We start from the raw sequence: 16,552 nt of genomic DNA on the forward strand, positions 1-16,552 counted from the left end.
TCTTCTTCTTCCTCGCGTTATCCTGGCATTTTGCCACGGCTCATGGGAGCCCGGGGTCCGCTTGATAACTAATCCCATGATTTGACGTAGGCACTAGTTTTTTCGAAAGCGACTGCCATCTGACCTTCCAACCCAGAAAGGAAACTAGGCCTTATTGGGATCAGTCCGGTTTCCTCACGATGTTTTCCTTCACCGAAAAGCGACTGGCAAATATCAAATCATATTTCGTACAATTCCGAGAAACTCATTGATGGTACGAGCCGGGGTTTGAACCAGCGACCTCCGGATTGAAAGTCGCACGCTCTTACCGCTAGGTCACCGGCGCTTTTTTTGTATACTACGTCGGTGGAAAACAAGCGTATGGCCCGCCTGAGGGCCCGGCCACATGTCCACCGTGAGTGGCGTGTTTACTAAATAAATGTTTGAGTTTTTTTCTTTTAGGACTATTGTCTCTTGAAGGGACAAAAAACCAACAAGAAATAGTTAATACACTCAAAAGCACTCGAGGTGTTACACATACACACATACATGTGTTTTTTTATTATACTCATTAACTCATCCCATTCAACACTATTTCGTACCAAGTAGTTACAAAACTTTCTTAACATCTAGCCGCCCAGGGACCTATAAAAAGGTCTCCTGTTCCATTCTAATTTGAACTTTGTGTTGACTAAATAAAATTTCATTTTGCTTGGCAATGTTTGACGTATGGGCTAGAGGTTAAATTGCACTCAAGGTCTTCATTAATTGACCGTAATATCTTTCACTCAGAGACCACATACTACTTCCAACCTTTTCCCTCATATGTAAACTGAAATAGACAGATGTATATTTCGGATATATGTATAAGTTAGAGATATACTTTCGCAATTATTTCCTTTCGACGGCCTTCAATTAAGTATTGGGTCAAGAAACCTGTAAAACAATACTTTCGTTTACTACGAATGCAACTATGGGTTACGACATTAGTATGTGTAGGTTGTGTGTTTTTTTTTATATGTATTATCTGTAGACATTTGCATACATCCATGGGTTGAGTTAAGTCGATACGTTTTATATGTAGGTTCATAATTCAATTTAAAAGAAAAAAAAAAGGTTACCGATACATGGTATAAATTTTCCTTCGTTTCGTTCGTTTTGGAAATCCGATAATATTTTATTTACCTCTCTTATTAAAAAGATTGATAAGTAAAGTGTTCTCCTGGTAACAGTAGTCCCTTCTGAAAGAAAGCATGAAATGGGGAGAAATATTCAACTTTTTATCCCATACGTGGCACGTGGTTTATAGGCATCTGGGTGCACAATAAGCACTTCATACAAGTTTGTGTGTAAGACGGGTATCTAAATTTGCATAATAACACACTAAATATAAAAGTATAACTCGTGAAGGTCAATAACCTGTAATACCTGGTTGTGTAGTATCTTATTTTATAATTACTAGGTAGTGGTTTGAACTGGCTTTCATTAATACAAATATTTGATTAGTTTCATTTATTTATTTAAACTTTATTGCACAAAAGAAAACTTATCGAATAAAAGGCGCACTTAATGCCTCAAAGCATTGAACCTTAAGGCAAAGCAGAGAGATTGTGGGCGGTGCTACTAATCACTAAAGCTATTCATTATTTGATTTCGTGTGTGTTTGCTGACACTCAATATGGTTGGGTCGGAGCGAAATGAGTTTAACTAGTTTTGCATTTATAAGTAAATACAAAACTTACATTCTATCTATTTGTTCAGCTATGAAACCCGAAACGTCTAAACACCGCTAAAGCCGAAAACTTATAAGAAACGTACAAGCAATTATAAACATTTATATTAGCTTAATCAATACTATAATGTTTGTGAAATGATAAATCAAATCTACGACTTACTATTTAGGGTCGAGTTCAATCTATCGGCCTGATTCGAATTTTAAGAACGTCAAAAATTTGCTAAAAATACGACATGGATCGGATATGTCAGAGTCAAAAGCGACGTTTCTTCAAAAAAACGTCACTTTTGACACTGACGTATCCGATCCATATCGTATCTTTAGCAAGTATTTGACGTATCTTAAAGTTCGAGTCGGTTATCTGTGATTACTGATAACTACCATACTGAAACTAAACAAACTGACATGGTATTACGTGTCGCCTCTTTTCGTAAGGCTCTTTTTTAAGTCAGGTCCCCACTGAAAATCAGCGCCACAGATTACCGCGTATTTGGGCGTTTTCACAAATAGATATCGAAAACCCGATTCTCACAGATCCTGGTGTTTTTGGGTTCTTTCAACTCAGAATCACTAGCATATTCAATTCTGATAATGAAATAAAATGTCCCAAAAATTTGTATGAAAATTGTACATTCCACTACGTCACGCACATACAAGTGAAAACATTTTTCATACTAAAACGTGACGTAATGGAATGGACATTTTGGGACATCTTTTTTTAATGGCGGGATGGAGAATGCTGTCGATTCTGAGTAGAATGAGCCCAAGAACGTCCAGATGTGAAAGAATCAGGTTTTCAATATTTATTTCTGAAAACGCCCATTTATGCTGTAAAGTGAGATTTGTTTTATATTTGTACTAGCCTCCCGCCCCGGCTTCGCACGTAAACCAAAACAAATTATACACTTAAACCTTCCTCAAGAATCACTCTATTCATATGTGAAAACCGCATGAAAATCCGTTCAATAGTTTTTGAGTTTATCGCGAACATACATACACACAAACAGACAAACGCGGCGGGGGACTTTGTTTTATAAGATGTAGTGATGACAAATAAAATAAAATACCTATATAAGCGATACGAAGAGTAGGAGGAAATTAAGACGAAACAGGAGCTGAGTTTTAAATATTTTAGGTAAATATACCCGTCTCGCTAACGGAAGCGGCACCTAAAAGTAGTGCGATAAGGACAAGGCGAAAAATCCTGCGTAAAAATCTCAAAAATCGAGGTTTCGCACTCCTCTGTTTCCTCCTCCAAAACTTAACCAATCGTAACCAAATTTAGAAATCTAAATGATTATGAAATTATCTGTGTCGGCCGTTTTGCTTTTTTGGCTAATTGATATCAGTTTTAAATGCCACGCCTTTCATTGCGGCATAGTCAATTAGGTCATTTTGGCCATTTTTGAAGGGCTCTAGCGCCTTAAAAAAACAAAAATATCAAAAAAAGCAAAACGGTCCGACACAGATATTGACAATATTAATCTGTGTTGAAAAAATCATTGCTCTAGCTTCAAAAACCACGGAGGAAAACGAGGAGTACGTTTGTATGGAGAAATGACCACTCCCGTTGGCTCTTAAACTACTCATAGGCCAATATGAACTCGCATCTCACATCAAAACGATGTCTAAATGATATCAGTTAGTTATCTTTCGTTGTTTCGCTTTGAAAACAAAATGGCATTATTTATAGTCTGTATCTTTAGGTATTTAAATAAAAGTAAACATAATCTACCCTCAAATGACTCCTTAAACCAGTTGAGGGTAGATGAAAACATTACACGATCAAATAATGTAGGTTAAAGTCAGGTCGTTCAGTGACAGATCCAGGAGGTTTTGTATTTGGTTGGTTACCCAATAAATGTTATAACTACCCGAAAATGTACAAATTATTTGTTTACTCTTTTTTAAATACCTAAAGATACAGAGTATAGATATCATTTCAATGTCAGGCGTAAGTTTGAATTGGCCTATTAGTTGCATATTGATAATTAGGATCGTGTAACAGTCATACAAATCATAATGTCAAAATACATTTCCTTACTCGTAATTAAGGCAATGTTTTATATTTTATACACTAGCAAATGATAGTTATTCTGCCTGAACTAAATGATAGTTACAACAATTTTACGACTGGGTTAGACAACTTGAAACAGTGAGAATACAGTCAGGTGCATAGATAACTAACCCCTTTGCATATAAATTTGTTTGCAGGGGGGGTTAACTATATCTACAAATGACTTTAAATAAAGTTATTAAGAGAAAAGTCAATATTTTAATCAAAATAAAACTGCTATGGTTAGTATTGTATAAATAAGACTCGAGTCCTTTGAGCCCTCTGCTTTAAGAATCGACTCAGTTTTGCAGACTCTTATAATTAAGACGAAACTCGAGTTCTTTTCAACTTGTGCGCGACATAGGCCGTCGGCTTAGGCAGAAGGGGGAGGACCCCCGCTCCGAGTCGTTTCTGGTGCAAAGGCTATCCATAGTCATCCAGCGCGGCAATGCCGCGAGTATTATGGGCACTTTTGCACCGGAAGCGTCTAGGAGCGGCAGCAATATTTAGTTAGTAACTTGTGTGTGTTTAGTTTGTAAGTATGACTATAACTGTATGTATGTTGTGACTTATAAATAAATATATGGATACTTGTTACCTATAGACCCTAGTCTTTTGTATTAGGGATTTGAGTCCTTTTCAGAGAATTCTCAATTTTTGTACAAATAATTTCGAAATGCATTGTCTTTGAGTATGTAAAATTCATGCATTGTAGGTATACAAATTATTCAATAACACCAATTTTTATTTACTGTTATTTAGGTAAAACCTACAAAATTGTTGACGGAGTCTTTGTCCAGAAGCTCGAGTCCTTTTGAGTTGCTCTTAAAAAAGACTCAACAAAGCACTCGACTCGGAACTTAAAAGACTCGGAAGTTTTTTAAGCGCAGAGTCTCGAAAAAAAGACTCGAGTTCCTACCAAAATTAGCTATGGTATGCAAGGTAACGATATACAAGTGAAAATAAATGAAAATTATACATGTTTTTGTGTTTTTTTACATCTAATAAACTACAATGTTACATAAACCCCTCCTAATGATTTTCTCACAATGTTTTACTTCACCAAGGAGCAACTAGTTAAACATTAAATGATATTCTTAAAGTTAATTTTTATAAATTAAATGTTACATTAAGGTGCTAATTAAATTAAATTAAGTTAATGTGCTCCCAAAACTCCCAAAAATAGCTACAAACATTTTCCGTGACAGCTACTCCATATAGAAATGAACTGATCAACGATCCGAAAGGTTATAGTACTCAGTTAGCAAATAGTACATTACGATACAAGTGCTAGAAAAAGGAAATTACCTTTTCGCACGTGTATTGTACAACTTTTTACAGTACATACGGCCCTTTAAATTTTCGACATACGCACGTAATAGGACGAAAAATTAATTCGGAATTTAAGGTAAAAACAATGAAATTATATCGCGGTAGACCCCCCAACTAGCAAAATAGTCGTATAAGAATTGATTTACTCAGCCTGTAATCGTATAACAGCCGAGTTACGGTTGTTGAAATACCAATATATCGTATAATAGCGGTTAACTCGACTATTTAGCAATTTTCGCTAATTAGTGCTATAATCATGTCGTATAAACGTTTATAGCACTATCTTTTAGCTCTTTTATTCCACCTTTTAATAAATGCTGAGTTAGCGCTACTAAATCACTTATATTCCGCATAATTTTTCTATTAAAATCATATAACAGCTATAGAATAGCTAATTGTCTGAATAAGGCGCTTTAATACAACTGTTACTCAACTCTCTTCTCTGTTGCTATAAAAGCCTATTAAAAGCAATCCAATAACCATTTGGCAACAATGCTGCTGTAACAGCGCGCTTATATCATAATTCGGGTAATGGGGTTCAAACCGCTTTTATAGGAGCTGAAGTGTATTTACAGGTTTTATTCAAAATCTATTCAGCTTAGAGTACTTTTAAAGAGTTTTGAACTACATTAACAGCACAAGTCAGCCATGTTGTCGTTTCAATATAGTCCGGTGGCCAACTGCATGAAACCCTACCTGATAAAAAAATAGAAAAATCCTACTCTGTAGGGGTAGCTGATTTTTAATAGCATCAACTGCTCTTGGTCGGCCGCGGCTTAATTTGGCAAATTTTGCGCAAATGGCAAAATAGTGGCACAAAAATTCATAAAAAAAAACCCCATCGTATAATAGAATGAAACTTGCATGGTAGGATAGCTGCCTTTGAGGACAGCAAAACAAAAGTGGTCAGCTACATCCTGTGTTGGCATGGCAGGTTCCTGTGTCCGACCGAATTTGTGGTACCACGTGACAGCTACAATTTACCTCATCGAAAAATAGAATGAAAAAACTGATTGTAATACCTACATTAAATTTGTTGACGTATGTCTTGGTCGGCCTCACCTTAGCCTGATAGATTTTGCAGTCCGTCCGCATTAAAAAAAAATGTCATTGGCAGCAATCCTACCATACAAGTGACATTCTATTTTTCGATGAGGTAAATTGTAGCTCACGTGGTACCACAAATTCGGTCGGACACAGGAACCTGCCAAAACAGGATGTAGCTGACCACTTTTGTTTTTTTGATGAATATTTGTACCAGTTTTTTGATGAATATTTGTGCCACGGCCGACCAAGAGCAGTTGAAGCTGCTAAAAGTCAGCTACCCCTACAGAGTAGGATTTTTCTATTTTTTTTCAGGTAGGGTTTCATGCAGTCGGCCACCGGACTATAAATCCATAAACATGGCGACATCATGTGCTATAAGTGTAGCAGTAAACGCAGTTACTCGGCTTATAGTCGAATTAATGAGATATAACAGAAACTAGATCGTGTAAACAAATTTTTACTTATTTTAATTAATATTTTTTTATTGATATTTAAGAAAATAGGCGGCCCATGAATATATATGAACCAGTGCCTTTGGTTTTATCAATAAAGTATTTTTCGCGCTAGGTTTTACTGTATTACGTGTACTTACAGACAGTAAAAACTTTCACAATCACGGTAAAAATAAATGTCATGGATGACAGCAGTAAAAAAATACTTAAGTACCTTTTTGTTTTATTAGATACGTGAAGACGATTAGGCCTCAAACTTAATCAAATAATTGAAATATAATCGCTTACCTGAGATCGTTTTTAGCACATATTAGTTGAATAAAAGCATTTACTGCACTCTTACACATTCAAAATGCCGAGTAAAAGCAATTCGGCTACTTTTACGAAACACTTTTGCTGAGAAAAAGCAGTGCGGCTGCTTTTATAGAACACTTTCACTGAGTAATAGTAAATTGCTAATGTTTATAGAACGAATAGTCGAATAAAAGCACTATCGTTGCTATTAAAACACTAGAAGCGCTTTTATCCACTTTTACTCAACTCTTACAGCATCGATTTGCTTCTTATACAGCGCTTACTCGATTTTTATAACACTTTTAGTCTGTATAAGTGCGCCTTTTTCGCGTTGAGTAAACGCTTACAGGACTTTTATTCGACTGTTTTTACACCGTTTATAGCACCAAAAAGCGAAAGTAAAAACGTGCTCTCAACTTTTATAGCACATAGATTTGCTAGTTGGGCCGTTTGTGTAATTAAATAGCATATGTACTTACTGTAAAACTACTATGTATTTGTTATATGAATGTCAAAACAAACTTCCTTGAGCCTAACCGCAGCGCAGTGCAACTGATCGTTAGCCCGACCATTAAGTTATTACTGCATCGTATTACTGCAATTCGGAGCGTAATGCGATTACATATGTGATCTAATCTCCGGATAATTATTCAGGAATTCGGTACGATTATTGGATATATTTTTGACCTGAAACGTCTTTAAAAACCCGTAGATGGGTCGAATCAAAAACCAGATGTATTAGCGGTGGCTTATATCTCTTGCGTACCCACGTCGCCATACTAGCTGTATAGGTAACTAAAAACCAGCCAAGTGCGAGTCGGAGTCGCGCACGAAGGGTTCCGTACCATTAAGCAAAAACGGCAGAAAAATTACGTTCACTGTCCGTGCCCCGTATATGGGTCACGACAAGCCTCTAATACAAAGTCGTAATGTCCACAATTCAGACTGGGACATTAATGAAGGTAAATAAGTTTTTCTCAAACATGCTCAGAAATGGTCGCATATTATTCGTAAATTGAAAACGCAAAGTGCTTAATTTTTTTACACAAAAAAAAACGCAGCGGAAAAATTAGGTTTTCACGGGAACATTTTACTGCTAGGAATAAAATAATAGTATGAAATCATTGACTTATAAGTATGTACCACCGCCCACACTGTTAACTGTCCATCGTTGGACCGTATACCTTTTGTCATAAGGTCCACCGATGGAGTTAAGATGGGGATGGAGTGTTGCTGTTTGTACTACGTACTAGACAGGCAATCGACAACAAACAGTGTCCGCCTAGGGTTGCAAATAGAAAAAAAACCAAATGTTTTTTTTCAAATTTATGAAAAAAAAACATGAAAAAAAACCTGGCACCATGGTTTTTTTTCTAAATTAGGTTTTTTTCAGATGAACAAAAATATGCCACAATAACGGTTTTTCGTGATTTATTTATATAAGTAACTTAAAACTAAGTAATTTTTGGGGAAGCCTTGAATTCCCCGATGCGGTGACGAGAGGCGTTGGTGTTGCCAACAGTAAATTGCGATAACTATCACTACAGATTTCATTTATGTTGTTATTAATCAAAGTTGTTAAATTAAATTGGCTTAATGGTTAACATAAAGTCTAAAACAAGTAAAACAACCGTTTAAAAGTATTAACTGCCTTGCAAATTTTGAGTTTTCATACTTTTGAAAAAAAAACGTACTCCAGAAAAAAAACGGTTTTTTTTTCACGGTTTTATTTCATGTTTTTTTTCAAGTCAGAAATAAAACCGTTTTTTTACAACCCTATGTCCGCCATTTTCGGAATTTGACATCTGTCACTGAGATAAAGAGCGCGCGGAGCTAACCAGAGGAGAAACTGAGGGCCTACCATGATCCACGTTCGACGTGTTGCCCCCCTGTCACACTTACGTACGAATTTACAAGTGCAACAGAGAGGCAACACGTCGAACGTGGTTCGCGGTAGATTCTCCGGTATGTACAGTCAACTGTAAAAATATGGGTGTACAAATCATCTCGAAAATATGTCCCATAACTCTTTTGTCAGTGAATTAAGAACTATGGGGCATATTTTTGAGTAAGTTTCCTACACCCATATTTTTACAGTTGATTGTACGACAACTGTTCATATTCTGCCTATTGTCGAAAATCTCCAGTGACACAAGACATATTGACAAACGCTTGTACAGTCACCTGCAATAATATGTTACTCTTCGAAGGCTGCAAAAATATGTGACACGCTCTTATGGCTCTACAAATAAGATCGTGTCAGATATTTTTGCGGCCTTCGTTGTGTAACATACTATTGCAGGTGACTGTACGTCATCATCACTGCGGTTCATTGACCTGCAATACCATGCGGCTTCTATACCGACGTGCATCTTTCGACGCAAAAGAATTATCGTGGGAATGTGGGACGCCCATATAAGTAAATATGTGTGTTCATTTTATATATTGTTAGGTATAACGTTTTGCTTTTGGTTTTCAAATGCACTGCCTACAATCTTTTCTGCTTTGCCTTAAGGTTGACTGGTAGAAAATGCCTCATGGCATTAAGTTCGCCTTTTGAAAATGAAAAAATGTTTATTCAGTTTAAAAATGACTTATACAGTAACTGTATAAGCAATTCTTAAACTGAATAAACATAGTTGTAAGTGTTGGCGCCTCTTTTTAAGTAACAAATACCTGTGTTAAGAGGCACCGCTCTTCCTTAGTTGGTAATTGAACAACAATATATGTATATTTCTAAAATTATTTATTTATTTAAACTTTATTGCACAAAATACAAATAAAATGTACAAATGGCGGACTTAATGCCTAAGGCATTCTCTACCAGTCAACCATAGGGCTAAACAGAGATGTAATAAAAATGGTGCGAGAAGAAAAGTAAGAGAATTTAATTAGGAACTATTGCAAACAACTGAAAAACATAATAAACTACATATACAATACACAGATAAAAATAATCAAACATATACAATGAATATCATCATCATCATCATTTCAGCCTATATACGTCCCACTGCTGGGCACAGGCCTCCTCTCATGCGCGAGATGGCTTGGGCTATAGTCCCCACGCTAGCCCAATGCGGATTGGGGACTTCACATACACCTTTGAATTTCTTCGCAGATACCTGCATACGGTTTCCTCACGATGTTTTCCTTCACCGAAAAGCTAGTGGTAAATATCAAATGATATTTCGTACATAAGTTCCGAAAAACTCATTGGTACGAGCCAGGATTTGAACCCGCGACCTCCGGATTGAAAGTCGGACGTCATATCCACTCGGCCACCACCGCTCCAATGAATATACTACTACATAATTCTCACATACATATTAATATATTACGATGGATACTAAGAGAATAACAAAAATAATTACTTGTAAGTAATTTTAATTTAACCTAATGAAAATATGGACTTACACATTAAGTTGTTCGTTCGTGCAATAAAGTTTAAATATAATAAAAATAGATATCGAAGTACTTAAGGGACCTATGTCCTTAAATCAATAAAAATATTATACCGTTACTAAAACTAAATCAATTGACTACTCAAATCAATAAAAATGAAAATCGATAGTATATTAAAAATAAATTAGCATGCAGTGTTTTTAAATTTAATGTCAATTTCAAAGTATCTTATCAATCTACGATTAACAATCGCTCAAGCTCATCAACATTTTCATCACCGCTCCAAATTAGACTAATTTCTCAATCAAACCAGTTTACCGAAAACCGCCCTAGCATTATTGAAAAAAAAATCCACACACACGAAACACTCATACAGCGAAAGTCACACTGAGATCAGAGGTTGCACCCACTATATAACGGCTTGGCGTCGCACGCTTGGCACATTCCACCGTCGGATTCGCTGTAAGGCAGGCAAAGCGAATATGAGAATATTGGTTAGTAGAAAATTTAATAAGTGAAGTGCTTGTGATGTGAAATTGTGATAAAAATTTGAAAATTTAAAATTTGTTAAAAAAATTAAATTATTGTATTTAGAAGTGTTTGCTCATATAAAAAAATAATAATTAAAAGTGTCGTTTAATAAGATTAAATAACAATATTTTTTCGGGAACTTTTTCTTTATTTTAAACACTGAAATACTAAGTGTTCACGATTTTTAATCGGAAATATTTTAGAGGACATCAAATTTAATTTTCTTAATTTTATACACTAAAATAATTAACTGTTTATGATTTAATAATCAATATATCATTAATTATAAAAATAAATGAAATTGAATTTATTAAAAAAATCATTATGTAAAAATTTATATCTGTAGGGTGTCCATCATTTTCATCACTTTTTTTTTCTCCTGGACATTAGGTATATCGTAAGTACATATTTGATTTTCTGTTCCAGAAATCCACCCTAATCTTGGCCGTGGCCATCAGCCTAGCCACGGCAGAGGAGAAGGCGGAGAAGAAGGCTGAGCTGACCGAGAAGAAACAGGACAAGCGAGGCCTGTCCGACTTCGGATGGCACGACTTCGGGGGCCAGGAGGCCCACGGCTACGGAGAAAGCCAGGGACACGGGGAAAGCCATGGCCACGAACACCACGAGGTCCACAAAACTATCACCACAGTGAAGAAAGTCCCAGTGCCCTACCCCGTGGAGAAACACATCCCTGTCCCCGTCGAGAAGATCGTCCACTACCCGGTCAAAGTACACGTACCCCAGCCGTACCCAGTCGTCAAAACTGTACACTACCCAGTTAAAGAAATCGTCAAAGTGCCTGAGTACATCAAGAAACCTTACCCAGTTGAGAAGGAAGTGCCTTACCCTGTGAAAGTGCACGTTGACAGGCCTGTAGCCGTCAAGGTTTACGAAAAGGTCCCCTACCCGGTTGAGAAACACATACCGGTCCCCGTCGAGGTGCACGTACCCCAGCCGTACCCGGTAGAGAAGGAAGTGAAATACCCAGTGAAGGTTCCCGTTAAGGTGAACGTGCCCTACCCAGTTGAGAAGATCGTCCACTACCCCGTGAAGGTCCATGTTGACCGCCCAGTGCCCGTCCATGTTGATAAGCCAGTGCCCTACACAGTTGAGAAGAAAGTGCCTTACCCAGTGGAGAAGAAGGTGCCGTACCCCGTGAAGGTGCACGTTGACAGGCCAGTCCCAGTTCACGTTGAGAAGCCTGTGCCCTACACTGTCAAAGTGCCCTACCCCGCGCCTTACCCAGTTGAGAAGCTCGTGCCTTACCCAGTAGAGAAGAAGGTGCCTATACCCTACCACACCATAGTGGAGAAGCCAGTGCCAGTTCACATCGAGAAGCACGTTCCCCACTACGTGGAGAAGCATGTCCCTCACCCAGTGAAGATCGGAGTTCCCGTCATCCAGGAACACCACCAAGAGTCTCATCATGGACACCATGGTAGCGAGAGTTCCGGTCTTGAGGGCCACGGTTATGAGAGCCACGGTCTTGAAAGCCATGGTCAGGAATCTCTAGGAGGAGGTCACCAGGGTCACGAAAGCTCTGGTTACGAATCTCTAGGAGGAGGTCACCAGGGTTACGAAAGCTCTGGTCACGAATCTCAAGGAGGTCTTGGGGAGGGTCATGGGTATGAACACCATGATTTCGGAGGCTACGAGGGTGGACACCATTAAGGACTGATCTCTTTGTTGTTTAGCTTGTAAATGTTAATTTGTGTATAGTCAGTTTAAGTATTGTTTAGTTTTTGCGACTGGTTTGTGTAAATAGTACGGAGAGTATTAAAAACGTGATATATTTTTTATTCTTATGTTTCATTTCCTACTCCATAATAAGTATTAATTTGTCAGCATGGGAAAACGTAACCCTTTTCGGTAGTTGAGTAAGGAGATAATATATAGTTATATGGAAAATTATAGCGATGCGAAGTGATACGATCTCTAACAACTACCGTGTCAGATAGTAATTTAGACGAATGAATGACTTTTGGCAATTCGCTCCAGTGACACGTAATTTTAAGTTAGCATAGTAACCAAAGTAACGTTACATAATATCGGAATATCTTAAAACGTGACCCTAAAAGGCCTAATATGTATCTCTAATGCTTGCCATTTACATACAATAATATTAGTTCGAGCGCAATTAAAAACTAATGTAATTATAATACCAACATAAAAGGCACACGCAGAGTTAATAAATTTCCGTTTTTAGCTCAAGAGTTTACAAACTACATATTATTCATTCAAATGTATAAATTTTTACTATAAAAGTGATAGGACAAACGCGAATTTACGAAATTTGCACGGTTCATCTTAAAGTGCGCTATTTTTTTCATTCCTTGAATGTAAATGTGTGATTATGAACAGGTTAACACATTGAGTGTTTTTCCTAAAAAGCTCTTATTGTCAAGAATATGTAAAACGCTTATTACTCTTTCATTTTATCTGGCCGTTAAAGTCTTGGGAGCGAAAACATTGCATGCTAGTAACCGGAATTCCCTCAGAACCAAAACGACTAAAATACATTTTATTTGACACGCAATTATGAACCTAATTTCAACGAGTTTATACCTTAGATTAGTCTGAATCTCTGATTAAACTTGGCATTTTAGCTCATGAAAATCAAAATTGGCTTTGTTTCAAAAAGGCATAGTTTTAAATTAAAGTTTATACGCAGTTGCGTCGTTTTTGAGTTGACTGGTATAATTATGCATACCTACACATACTCGTACATAAGTTACGGGTTAGGCTGAATATTACTAAATATAAGGATGTTATATAATATTTACGTAACGCTAAAGTATTCTGGTTTCACAGTGTTGGAATTATAGGTTTATTTATGGTTTAGTGATTGATGAATGATAGATAAGATCGAGGCAAATTGTGACACCTCAGTTAGTTAAATAATTGTAGCAATACGCAACAAGATAATCTTTTAAACGTAGGTATTTGGTTCATATTGAAAACAATTTGTAGGTAGTTAAGTACTTTTAAGTGAGTATATATTTTGTCCAAGTAATACCGTAAACCAGTTTACGGTTTAAAGTAAACTATAAGAAATCATTCGTTTCTGAATGCTTTCAGCATCTATTTCTGTTAAGCATGCCATCTTTGCGAACCACATCATAAAATGTTTAAGTTCGCGTTCAAAAGTCCCTATTCCTCAAAAATCTATGGTCAATGTTATCCCGGGAACCAAAGTAGCCCCATTTTACGGTATTTAAAATAAACAAAATAAATCATGTTCCCAGATCATCCCTGATAGGGGAAGGCCGGGGAAACCGAACACCCCAGGCAAAGCGAATTCGGGCTCCCAATCCTAAACTATTCGACTTTGTCGCACCACGCGCCCATATGATGTTCAGGATCCTTCGCTCTATGAGCGGCAAGCGTCACACGGAGCGGTTGCTGCGAGCGTCGGTGACGAATCAAAATGTGTTTTTAGTGCAAAATATTCGATTTTGAAAGGTAAGTACATTGTATGTTATTTTGTCATAGTAATTATCTCGAATTTTAATTCAATATGCTTCTATTGCTTATTAAAGTATCTTCCTTTTACAACGCATTTATTTTAAAACAATACAACGGTTATTTTTTTAATTCTTAATTTCTTTAACTGACTGAATGGGCAAAGTGGATCGGGCAAAGCGAATAGCGTGTTCACTTTGAATTTATTAGGTAATTTTTTTATGATAATATTTTGTTACAGATGGTATATAAATATAAAAAAAAGATCGATCATGGCTCCTGGCTAACAGACGTCATGGAAATGGCTATCAAATCGTGGATTCGCTGTGTTAAAATGGGGTCTCTATTGGTTCCCATAAATTTTTTGATCCGATTTTTTCAGTCCATAACGTTTTCCATCATAATTTTTATTAGTCATATTGTCAATAGTCATAAATTTTAACAATATAAATTGCAGTTCCGATTTTTGCAGGTCATTATTATTGTTAGTCATAAAATCTGTTACTCATAATATTCAAAGTCCATAAGGTATACCATTACATAATGTTGAAGGCAATAAACTTGCTTACAATAATCGTTGTAAGGTCTTTTATCGCAGGTTATAATGATAAGTAGGGGCTCTATTGCATTCCCTAAATTTCAAGTTCCGATTTTTTTAGACCATAACGCTTTCCATCATAATTTTTATTAGTCATATTGTCAATAGTTATAAAATTAAACAATACAAATTGCATGCTTGCCTACCTGGGGATTATTTTAAATTTGGCTTACTGATTTCCCCTCCATTTATTATTTTTCATGTAGTTTATCAAGCCATTTCGCCCCGCCAACGAGTCCAACGATTTCCGCTCTGAGGGACACAAGGTAACTAACGAACCTACCTGAGGAAACAGATTTCTTATGTTTGGCTTACTGATTTCCCCGTCATTTCTTATTTTTCATGTAGCTTATTAAGCTAATTTGTCCCGCCAACGAGTCGACGGAGCCCCGCTTCGCGGGTCTCCTATTTTCGCTCTGAGGGACACAAGGTAACTAACGAACCTACCCGAGGAAACAGATTTTTTATTGTTTAGCTTACTGATTTCCCCGCCATTTCTTATTTTTCATGTAGCTTATTAAGCCATTTCGTCTCGCCAACGAGTCGACGGAGCCCCGCTTCGCGGGGCTCCTATTTCCGCTCTGAGGGACACAAGGTAACTAATAAACCTACCTGAGGAAACAGATTTCTTTTTTCTTTATATGAAGGATGTTATTGATTTGGTTTCTTAGACGTAATTCGCTTTAGTCATTAAAAATGGGGGTCCCTTTGTTTGACATAATTATTGAAAGTCATAATATTTAATAAATATTAAATTAGAGGATATCATTTTCTGACTATCGAAATTCGAAACAGTAAGTTTATGGAAAACAAAGGGATGATATTGAAACGATATGATTAACGACCATTAGTCCGATAAAATATATGCCTTAAAATATTTCTGAATAATTATTGATATACCTTTGAATGTTATACTCATAGATTTTATAACTTTTGTGATTATAGCGTTTAATATTATAGATGTCTAACATTAGAACTATGAAACGTTATACTTAACAAAAATTATGACTTTTGATGTTTATGTCCATAAATTATATGGATATCAATTTCTGACCATCGAAATTCGAAACAATAAGTTTATGGGAAACAAAGGGATCCCGTTAAAATGTCATCAGAGATGCCGTGAAGACTTATGCTTATGAAATTAGTGAAAATATATCAAAAGTTACTTGTGACAGCTTTTTCTAATTAATATTATTGAAATGATCTTATGTTGATTAATTTTCACTTAGTTATTAAGTTCACTAAGATTTTATGAATGATATTTGGTTTGCCCGGAGGCCTGTTTCACTTTGCCCGGCACCCTGGGCAAAGCGAATAAAATATATTTTTTTACGTTTTGTTCAAAATTGCAGCAATTGTTAAACATTGGAGGCTAGTGTTGTTTTAAATTAAAAGTTTATTAAATAAAGACTTATTATTGACACTTTTTTCATTTCTTCCTTGTTAAATTTTTCTGTTATGTCAAGTCAAAGCTTAAGGTGTTCACTATACCCGGACTTCTCCTACTAAAACGATTCATTATAATTTGTCTAACCAATATGTAGTTTAATAGGTACTGATGTACTTGACATGACACGTATATTTTATTCGCTTGCATTTATTTACCTACCTGTTTTTCAGAAATACTTTTAGATAATGCAAAATATTTTGCTACCTGT

The 16,552-nt window shown here is 36.3% G+C and overlaps 2 protein-coding genes across 2 annotated transcripts in view; one reads left to right on the forward strand and one right to left on the reverse strand.

Annotated features, from left to right (window-relative positions):
* LOC134791989 (angiotensin-converting enzyme) overlaps positions 1-16,552 on the reverse strand; it is a 223,408-nt gene that overhangs the window by 160,630 nt on the left and 46,226 nt on the right. The window lies entirely within an intron of this gene.
* Positions 10,783-12,626, forward strand: LOC134792286 (uncharacterized). The gene is made up of 3 exons (XM_063763555.1): positions 10,783-10,794; positions 11,222-12,395; positions 12,438-12,626. The coding sequence occupies exons 1-3, from the start codon at positions 10,783-10,785 to the stop codon at positions 12,500-12,502; spliced, it is 1,251 nt and encodes a 416-aa protein (XP_063619625.1). The 3' UTR covers positions 12,503-12,626.

Source organism: Cydia splendana, chromosome 7 (assembly GCF_910591565.1).
Source record: "Cydia splendana chromosome 7, ilCydSple1.2, whole genome shotgun sequence".
Taxonomy (NCBI): domain Eukaryota; kingdom Metazoa; phylum Arthropoda; class Insecta; order Lepidoptera; family Tortricidae; genus Cydia; species Cydia splendana.

Bases quoted from the DNA above. Each gene is read 5' to 3' on its own strand.
- LOC134792286 (XM_063763555.1), top strand. The intron at 12,396-12,437 runs GTCACCAGGGTT...AATCTCAAGGAG, and splicing joins TTACGAATCTCTAGGAGGAG to GTCTTGGGGAGGGTCATGGG.